Source organism: Crotalus tigris, unplaced genomic scaffold (assembly GCF_016545835.1).
Source record: "Crotalus tigris isolate CLP2741 ecotype Arizona unplaced genomic scaffold, ASM1654583v1 scf7180000017764.6130737, whole genome shotgun sequence".
Lineage (NCBI taxonomy): Eukaryota > Metazoa > Chordata > Lepidosauria > Squamata > Viperidae > Crotalus > Crotalus tigris.
Window position 1 is genome coordinate 1,771,989 of NW_024096618.1, and position 10,612 is coordinate 1,782,600.

The 10,612-nt window shown below is 38.1% G+C and overlaps 1 protein-coding gene across 4 annotated transcripts; it reads left to right on the forward strand.

Annotated features, from left to right (window-relative positions):
- The first annotated feature begins 572 nt into the window (after positions 1-572).
- On the forward strand, positions 573-4,467 carry LOC120306961 (olfactory receptor 4S2-like). Of its 4 annotated transcripts, none has more exons than XM_039341065.1 (2): positions 573-665; positions 3,265-4,467. In XM_039341065.1, exon 2 carries the CDS (start codon positions 3,276-3,278, stop codon positions 4,230-4,232), a length of 957 nt encoding a protein of 318 aa, XP_039196999.1. In that variant the 5' UTR covers positions 573-665; positions 3,265-3,275; the 3' UTR covers positions 4,233-4,467. The 4 variants fall into 4 exon arrangements, with proteins under 4 accessions (XP_039196999.1, XP_039196998.1, XP_039197000.1 ...); XM_039341064.1 differs by having other exon boundaries at positions 607-779; XM_039341066.1 differs by having other exon boundaries at positions 607-779; positions 3,496-4,467.
- Positions 4,468-10,612: the final 6,145 nt, after the last annotated feature.

Sequence of the window (10,612 nt, forward strand, 5' to 3'; positions counted from 1 at the left end):
CTATACCAAGAGGGCAGAATTCCTCTCAATATGATCAGATGACATTGCATCAAAATTATTAAGAAGATTTCTATTGCAGGAAGGGAGGAGCAGGGAACAAGGTAACTGTTGCTTTTCCTGATTATTTTTCTTGTAAAAACAGCCTCCCTCCCTCCCTCAGTAGAAGCATCCTAAATGAATCGCTTTCCAGAAATAAACATAACAATGAATCTAGGATGCTACTAGTACTTTTTGAAACTAATATACCATTTAACTCCTTCATTGGTTCCTGCCCTTCCTGCCCTTCACTTTGTTCCTGGGCTCTTATTATCCTGGTTTATGATTTTATATTAGTCCCTGAATCAGTATTTCTTTTCAAACTCTGCAAAAAGAATAATAGTGGGATATTCCACCTCTATGACTCACCTCCCTAAGGATTCTATCAATGGGCAAGTTTCATATAGTAATGATTAAAGCTAGTAACATTTTCCAAAACCAGACATTTTAAAATACTTTGTTTTCTGAGAACACTCAAAGAAAGTTTTAACAACTTAAGGGACACTGTATGCATCCCACTGGCATTTAACTTACTAGTCATTATATTAATAGGACAGACATTTCCTTGCAGCAGCAGAACACTGGCTAACTACTGTTTTTGAAGGAGGTGATACAGGCAAATATTTAAGGTATAACTTAGCATAAAATATAGGGCTGTCTCTAAGCCCCCATAATGTTTATGTGCTCTTTGCTTTTCAACGATAACATCAGAAGAGGGCATCAAAAACTAAATCATAAATACGGTATGCTATTCTAGAATGCATTTCCTTTTTTAAAAAATATATTGTGTTTTGAAGTACATATCAATTACTTCCTTCCCTTTTAAAACAAAAATAAACAGGTTTCCAAATAATTCCACTGTAATCCATAAAATCTAAATATGCTTAACTTTGATGGAATTGTGCCCACTGATTTAAAAGTGTATGAAACAAAGAAATATAAGTTCATGTCTGTTTGTTAGTAATCTGACTATTGGTCTCAGTGTTTTCTTTTTAAATAAAATTAGCCAATTCATAGTAGACATATTGTTTAACCAGACTACATAAAATGTTGATTTGCTTTACAGATCATTGCAATAATAAAATAAGAAGCCCATTTATTATGAACTTTTCAGACTTAGTTAATTTTAATGATGAAGCTCTATAACATGTCTCTCCTAACCCCTTGTTTGTTCAGTGTAATCTACATATGTATTGGAAATTTATTTCAGCATTTCTTAGACTATAAGAATTCTTTGTATACTTCCTCTGAAAAATACGTCTGCTTACTGAAGTGATAGGCAACATTTCAGCATTCAGAAGCCACACATATTTAGCAAGATAATCATATAAAAATGTCAATATCAAGAGCAGGGACAGAATTTTGAATACACCTTTTTCTTAGAGGAAAAAAAATCTTATCCATCTCCTCCCACACCTGAAAATCAAGTAAGAAACATTCACTGAGCAATGCACAAGTGTGAAAATGAAAGTTTATTGTACATTAGTTGATTTAGAGAATCAAAGCATTCAATAAAGTGGATAGTTCTGAATTAGGGAATGTTTGGTATTAATATGGAGCTGAAGGATGGTTCTGAATGTGATAAGAGCAGTATATGAGGGAAATAAAGCATGTATGGGAATAAAGCAAGTATATAACAAATAGCTCAACACTGAGCAAGATAAGGAGTTATAATGTCCCTTAGTTTTTTGTGTGTTTATGAATGCATTTATAAGGAATGCTTGTGGTAATGTTATTGGCATTTGACTGAGGATGTGAATAAGGAGGAGGATGAATGAGGATGCAGTTTTGTGTGGAGACAATACCATATTGTTTCTGTGAACTTGAATTCTCTTACCAAAAGTAAGATAAATTGTTTGATGAAATGAGAAGTAGGGATCTTATAAAGCGGTATCTCAAAGATGAAGATATTTAATTTGTAATTGACAGGAAACCTGGGTGAATGCTTGCAAAATGTTATACATAAATGGAATTAAAATAAAGCAAGCTGGTGAATTTGTGTCCTTTGGTAGAATGGTTAACTAAAGAGGAGAAAACAAATGGAAAATTTTATGAGTTGCAAATATTAGTATAAACATGGTGGGAGGTATGGTGGTTTGTTGCAAGAAAGGAATGTTTGTTGACAGAAGCAATAATGCTTGTGTGTAAGCGTATGTTTCTTCCCAGAAATGTGAGTTGGGTGTGTCGAGAAAGACCTGAGAGCAAGTTGAATACAGTAGGAGCAGAGCCCTTAATACCACGAGTGTATTTGGAACAAAAGAAGAAGATAGGCTCAATAATAGATGAGTGTTGAATGAATATGGATGGAATAGAAACATGAATGACTAGCATGAAAGAAGTAAGTTGAGGAGGTTTTGTCATATAGAGATAATTTAAGAGACTGAATCACATCACAAACATATGAAGGAGCAATGCCCAGGTCAAGAGAAAGGAAAGATGAGAAAATTATAGTTGGATGAAGCTGATACTCAGAAAGAGGTGAAAAGAACAAAAAAGACCATGTGTGAAGTGAAATATAGATGTGATAGAAGCAGAGAATGTTTGGCAAGGATGGAAAAGTTATGGAGAAGCACAGTGTATGTTGTTGCTATAAACTAATCGTTTCCTTCCCCTCTCCTCATGCCTTCACTTTCTTTGGGTTATTATTTCTGACTCCCTTTCTCTGCTTTCCATAATACTACTTACCCTGAATGGGAATAGCATGATGGGGATAGATGTATAAAAGGATGTGTACATAGATGTGCATGGCTATCTTACAAAATTAATAAATGATAGGTGACTTTTCATAGAGTATATTGATGTTATTCTTAAAGTACTTTAGAAAGGGGCATGATATAGAAGCAAAACATAGTCTTATAATAGAATCCTGAAGCAGTTACAAAGAAACCCTGGAATTTCTACTGATCAATTTCTATTTTAATATTCCCATGTTTGTTTTTTGAGAAAAAAAGGTAATAGCAACTGGAAAATAAAACAGCATGAAGTACTTTCCCTGATGCACTGTAAGTTTTTAAAAATGTTATGAGACCATTTATTGATTTATGCATATATTCTCAATCAAGAATTCAAGTCTATAATCCCAAGTCTGTCATCTGAAATGATTACTATGTACTCTATATCTTCAGACATTTATCACAATTCTTTTAGGCATGTAAGATCAGACATAAATAATCAAAAATCTATATTAATAAAATATGTCAGTCGATAGTTATTTATGCTGTGTTGCAGGTCATCTAGGTATGGACTTCCCATCCATGACACTCCACACAAACAATGTGACTGAATTTATTCTCTTTGGCCTCACGCAAGATGAAGAAACCCAGAAAATATGCTTTGTCTTGTTTCTGTTCTTCTATTTAATCATTGTGCTGGGCAACCTTCTTATAGTAGTCACTATAATCTTCAGCACCCACTTGATGTCTCCCATGTATTACTTTCTCGGTTACTTATCCTTTGTAGATATCTGTTATTCCTCCGTCACAGCTCCCAAACTGATTGCAGATTTTCTTCTGGAAAGAAAAACCATCTCTTTTATTGGCTGCATAGCTCAGCTCTTTGGAGTCCATTTCTTCGGCTGCACAGAGATCTTCATTCTTACAGTGATGGCCTATGACCGGTACATTGCAATTTGCAAACCACTACACTACACTACTATTATAACCAGGCAAGTCTGTGGGCGGATGGTAGCAGCTTCTTGGGTTGGGGGTTTTTTGCACTCCATGGTGCAGACTCTTCTGACCACCCAACTTCCTTTTTGTGGACCTAATGAAATTGACCATTATTTTTGTGATGTCCACCCTCTACTGAAACTGGCCTGTACAGATACCTATATAGTTGGCGTCATAGTGGTTGCGAACAGTGGGATGATTGCTTTAAGCTGCTTCCTCATCTTAGTGGTGTCCTATATTGTAATCTTGGTCTCCTTGAGATCTCATTCTTCTGAAGGACTTCGTAAGGCTCTATCTACTTGTGCTTCCCATGTCACAGTAGTGATTTTATTTTTTGGACCATGTACCTTTACCTATATACGCCCTTCCAGCAACTTCTCAGAAGATAAGACAGTAGCTTTGTTTTATACGGTCATCACTCCGATGCTGAACCCATTAATCTACACATTAAGAAATTCAGAGGTGAAGAATGCTATTAAAAAATTATGGAGCAGAAAAATGTTTTCTATTGAAAGAACAAATATGTAAATAGAGCGTTTGTAGAAATAGTTAAAACTGGATGTCTATCTTTTTGTGAATATTTTATTTTACTTCTGTCAATATATTATGCTGCTTTTAATATAGTTATTCCAATGGCAATTTGCATTTTACTTTGTTATACTTTGTTGTAAATCATTTGGTGATTTGATTATAGAGCAACATAACATCACTTGGATTGAACATCACTTGGTAGTAAATAAATCAAATTTGGTTTGACAAAGCATTCAAAATTTCCCATTGGGATTTTATTATGTTTTTTACATTTCCTCGCCATTAACTATATTTAGACATATGCACAGATTCTACCAGGTATGTGAAACTGCAAATTCATTTTGGCCATACAACAGGGATATCACCTTTTGGAAGCTCAAATCCAGGTCAGAAAATGTTCCAGCAACAAGCCCATCACACACTGATAAGGAAATTCACAGGAAGACAACCAAGAGGAATGCTGCTAAGAACCACATTCAAGCATAAAAATGCAGAGGACTAGACAGTTGCCATTACCTCAGCAAAAATATCCTGTAGTATATTAATAAATACACTAAAGAAATCACAGTTTTGAATCCCTACTCCACAACAAATTATTGTACTTCTCCCTACCATAATAGTAACAGGTCTATGAATCTAAATCTTGCAGGGATTCCCCTACATTAGTGTAAAAAAAATGCTGGGGTGGGGGAAATTGCACACAATTTCTTTACCTCTCCCATGGATATTCCCATTTCCTGATAAGGGCAACATACGTATTCTGAGAGGACTGACTCAAATATATCCAGGAAACATGTCACTCACTATGCATAAGATACAGCTGGATTTGGGACAGGATACACTTGACTACAATTTAGCTTGTAATTTGGATTGTAAGTCATTGTGGTTGTTAAGTGGATCACCATGTGACCTGACTTGATTTTATGTAAAGTAAGTAACAAGGGTTGTAAGTGAATTGTTCACTTAATTGGCATAATATGTCAGAAATCAACAACCAAACTAGCAACTTGGTGGCCACATGACTGTGGATGCTGCAATTGATTGTAAATATGAACCAGTTGCCAAGTGCCTGAAATGTGGGGGAAAAAGCAGTTGTAACTTTGAGGACAGTGGTGGGATTCCAATATGTGAACAACCATTTCTCTGTGTGGATGCCGCTTTCGGAATTCCATTCTGGGCCTAGGCAACAAAAAGTTAGCTATTGGTTCTACCAAAGTGATGTGAACTGGCTGAATCCCACCACTGATTTACCCTCAAGATATTTTAAGATAATGAAAACTACCCTGGGGGTGGGAGCTTAATCAAACATGTAATCATGATGTGGAAGAATAGACTGCCTGAGTAGCTTATAGGCACCATTGCTCCCACCCCTTTTTGGTTTGCTTTCATCACCAGGATGATCCAACTGCCAATCAGGTTGCAATTGCCAATCAAAAAAAGCAGCTTGAAGAGATGAAGGCAGGAGGCAAGATGACTGCCTGGATGCTGTGCTGCCACAGAACTTGTGAGGAGGAGGCTGAATAAATGGAGCCCAAGCACAGTTCTGAAAAGAAGAGGCAATCAGAAAGTAGGCAGCAGCTGAGGAAAACTGGGGAGAGAGAGGGGTTTGTTTCCTACCCTTAGACTAGGGAAAGGGAAAAGTTCTTTGAGCTGTTTCCCTTAAATGGTGCAAAGATTGGGAAGAGGAGAAAAGCCCAACCAGGAACAAACAAGCAGAAAAGCAAACAAAAAGTCAAGGCTTTGGCAGAGCATAAATAGAAGGCAGAGGCTTAAAAAGAAAAAGAAAAAAGATAAGGCAGATTTAATTCTAACCCTTCCTTTTATAAAACAAATCTTTACTGAAGGAAGATACAAAACCCAACCAACTCCCAAGTTTTCAATGAAACTGGGTCAGTCTGGTTATTAGTTCAAAAGAAAAAAAAATCAGGAATCAGAAACTATTGTTTTCAGTTTAGCCCAGAAATAGTAGACTGGGGACACTCTCTTGTATCCGTGGGTACTTCAGCGAAGTTCACCCTTTGACCACTAAGGGTCTCTGCTTGCACATCAGTCACCGGGGTGATGTCTGTGGGTGGAGGCACCACTGGGGGCGCTCTCTTGCATGCATGGGTACTTAAGTGAAGTTCACCCTTTGACCACTAGGAGTCACTACTTGCTTGAGTGATTGCTTCAGGTGAAGTTCACTCTTCCACCACCAGGGTGCCCTATCTGAGTAATCTCATTAGGGAGATTCTGTCCCCTGCTATCAAGTGACACAGGCTGCGTGGTTGAAGGCAAGTGTGCTATTTGCAGATCAGCCACCAGGATGCTCTATCTGTCTGCAGAGGCACCATTAGGGGGTGCCGATTGTGTTTGTGGGTACTTCAGCGAAGTTCACCCTTTGTCCACTAGAGGGCTCTCTCTGTGCATGATTAAAGGCTGCCATGAAGTTCCTTCTTTAACCACGAGGGGGCACTTGGAGAAAAGCCAGCTAAATTCTGTCTTCTTAGAACCACGTTGCTAGCCTACCTGGAGTTTACTGAAGCACTGTCTGGCTTTTCTAGATTCCAAGTGAAGACTTGTGATAATAAGCAAGGTTAATTTGCTGCTTTTTTCTCCTTAATTTGCCCTCAGCAGAGACACCACTAGGGGTCACTGCTTGCGGGAGTGATTACTTCAGGTGAAGTTCACTCTTTGTCCAATAAGGAGTGCTGGTTGTGTGAGTGAGTACTTCTGGTGAAGTTCACTCTTTGCCCACTAGGGGCTGCTGTTTGCTTGGTTTGGTGCAAGCCTGCTATTTGCAGATCAGCTCCAGCGGGGCTATAAGGCTGAAGGCTATTTTGCTGACAACTTGACTTTAGGCGTTGTGTGCAGATTGGCTACCAGAGGATGCTACTGCATTTGCTATTTGCAGTAGTGGGATTGGTTCTGCTTCTGAAACCAGATGCCATTTTCCCCATTCAAATTCCTCTAATTCCAAGGGGAGGGGAAAGTGAGTCAGTTTCCTCTCACCAGATGCTAGGTTACTATACAACAAATTGATTTATGGTCTGAGTTGGGGCCAGCAAAGGGTGAATGCTTTACTTTTTAAACAGCTTTTTTTACATAGAGGAAATCAGCATTCTCTGGCAAGTTGTTTTAGCCAGATGAACAAGCAGAGAATAAATGCAGTGGAAGATTTTTATGCTTGAGAATTTCAGTTTCAAAGTCTCTCTCCTTTCAGTTAACCTCTTCCAAATAAATGCTTAGGGATCTTACAAACAAATAATATCTCTTTCTCTTGCTTTTCAAACAAATGGAATTGGCATGAAATACAGACATTTGCAGTTGAGACACAGACACAGGCATTTGAAACAATTCTCTCATTAATACTAATCTTCTTCAACACACACAACACCTCTGGCCTCCTCCCCCTTCCTTCCTTGGCTTGCTTCAACTTAAAGTCTCTTTACGATAAGCAGGCAGTTGGAGATATTGACTTCCAAGTAAATGTTGCTAGCAAGCAGCCAGATAAAGATGCATGGAGAATAAACATTTCTTTCACTTAAAAACATTGGCTGGCAAACAGACATAGGTAACCTTTTAGCTGTTCCCCTTCATCCAAGCAGGGCATAGAGAAGTCTCACTAACTTTTTACTTTTAGCGAAGAGGGAGCAGAGATGAAGATTAAAAACTGTTTTACTAGCAAGGGTGCAGCCTACTAGCATTAATTCTTCACTTTGTCAGTAGATGCATGAAGTATAACAATGTTTTCTTTACTTTAAAACATTGACTGGCAAACAAATCCAATAGCATTTTTAGAACAAATATGAAGAATGTTACTTGTTTTTACTGTTCCAGAACCTGAACTAAGATGCTTTGTAATTCAAGTCCAGGCAGTCAACTCAACGATAAAATGGTTTTAAAACAAATATTTATTCTGGGAATCTTTAGCAGAACTTACAATTCTGAAGATGCTTCCAGATGCTGTACATTTGTTCATTTTATGTAGGTAAAAACAGTAATTTCTTCATACTAGCTCTAGCATGGTTGTAGACAATATCCCTGCATGCAACCCCATTGCTGATTTCACACAAAGGAATTCTTTAACAAGCTGGCAGATAGCCAGGATATCCTGAGATGAACTTAGTGGTCCCTCCCACTGACTTGATAAACATAGGATTCACTGAACAGATAAAACTACATTACCCATAAGCTATCTCTTAAGGAAACAGCGTCTAACCCTTTAAATGTCAAACATTCTAACATACAGATCTCAAGCTAATATATGCTTTGGCCAGGATAAGCTGGTCCAGCACAAAAGCTGTGTGTACATTATTTCACAACCTATCTGAGATCCTGGGACTGATATTAGGCTTTTGAGAATAATTTGAGGTTTTGTGCTATTCTACTGATCTCCCTGCTATGCAGCAACATCTGTGCCTGAGCTGCTCAACACTGCTTTCCTTCACAAGAACTTTGAGCTAAGATGGGATGTGTACCCACTATTGGGTAAGCACAAGGTATAACATATATTTCCCTCCTTTTTGTGACATTTATTTATTGGCTTTTATGTTGCACTGTTGTTTGGAACTTTGTATTCCATCCAGAATCATTGATGATTTGGATGCTTTAGGAAGGTTGGCTACTTAATGAATTAATTAATTCATGGTTATCAAGAATCCAGAGACACTAACAGCAGACATGCTATCAAAATGCTTTGGAAACATGTTTGAATTGTTGCTAGACAAGGCTTTGGAATGACAATATTGGCCGTATTAATGAATAACTCATCTGTGGTAGCTAAGAGATCTTGCATTTATCCTCAAGATATTTTAAGACAGGAGTTTTCAAACTTGGCCCTTTTATGACTTGTGGACTTCAACTACCAGAATTCCTCAGCCAGGCACACTGGCTGAGGAATTCTGCGAGTTGAAGTCCACCAGTCATAAAAGGGCCAAGTTTGATGACCCTTGTTTTAAGATAATAAAAGCTGCCCTGGGAATGGGAGCTCAATCAAACATGTAATCATGATGTGGAAGGAAAGACTGCCTGAGTAGCTTATAGGCACCATTGCTCCTTCTTCCCCATCCCTTTTTGGTCTGCTTTCATCACCAGGATGATCCAACTGCCAATCAATCTGCAACTGCCAATCAAAAAGCAGCTTGAAGAGATGCAGGCAGGAGGCAAGATGGCTGCCTGGATGCTGTGCTGCCACAGAATTTGTGAGGAAGAGGCTGAATAAATGGAGCCCAACCCCAGGAGTTGAAATAAAGAAGCAAAGTAAGACAGTTCTGAAGAGAAGAGGCAACGTGAAAGGCAGCAGCTGAGAAAACTGGGGGGAGAGAGGGGTTTATTTCCTACCCTTAGACTAGGGAAAGCGAAAATTTCTTTGAGCTGTTTCCCTCAGATGGTGCAAAGATTGGGAAGAGGAGAAAACTCAAGAAGCCCAGCCAGGAACAAACAAGCAGAAAAGGCAAAGAAAAAGTCAAGGTTTTGTCAGAACATAAATAGAAGGCAGAAGCTTAAAAAAAAGAAAAAAGATAAAGCAGATTGAATTCTAAGCTTTCCTTTTATAAAATAAATCTCTGCTGAAGAAAGCTACAAAACCCAACTGACTCCCAAGTTTCCAATGAGTCTGGGTCAGTCTGATTATTGGTTCAAAAGAAAAAAAAATCAGGAATCAGAAACTATTGTTTTCAGTTTAGCCCAGAAATGGTAGACTCGTGGTGTCTACCATTGTATTAAATATAGTACTAAGAGTCCAGAAGTAAAAAGACACTGGCATATTATTGCCTCCCTCCTACTAGTGTATGTATCATCAAGGAGTGATGATCTGCTTATCTTTGGCCATGATAGTAGACAACCTTTGAATGATAGTGAGTACATTCAGCCCTTGACCTCTCTGGATCTCTCTCAGCAGGGTGGAAGTGCCAAGGTCCTGTATTTGTTTTCTTTTGCAAGGATTTGGATTACAGGTATGGGTGAATCCTTGAAACTGGATTGCCTTGTGACTCTGCAGAATTTAAGATTGTGGGAGTAGAGTTTTAGATAATGTGACAGCTGATTCCTGGGATTACTCTCGCCAAATTTCTTGCTCCATCTCATTTAACTACTTTCTGTGTTTCTTCCCAGGTATATATTTTTGCACATTTCCATTAACACTTGTATAGACCAGGTTTTTACATTTTGGTCAGAAGATGCATTAGAGCCAGTTTTCTATGGGGTCAATTCCACAGCATGCAGCAATGTTTAAAGACATATTGTTATGAGGACAAAAGTACTGCCACAAATGTTGGCCATGATAGTTCAGATACAATTTTGCCTATATAAAATTGGATAATTATCTCCTCCACATAGTTCTTGGCTTTTAATTCTTAGGTTAGCAGCATGATTTAATATCTAAGTCATTATTTCTC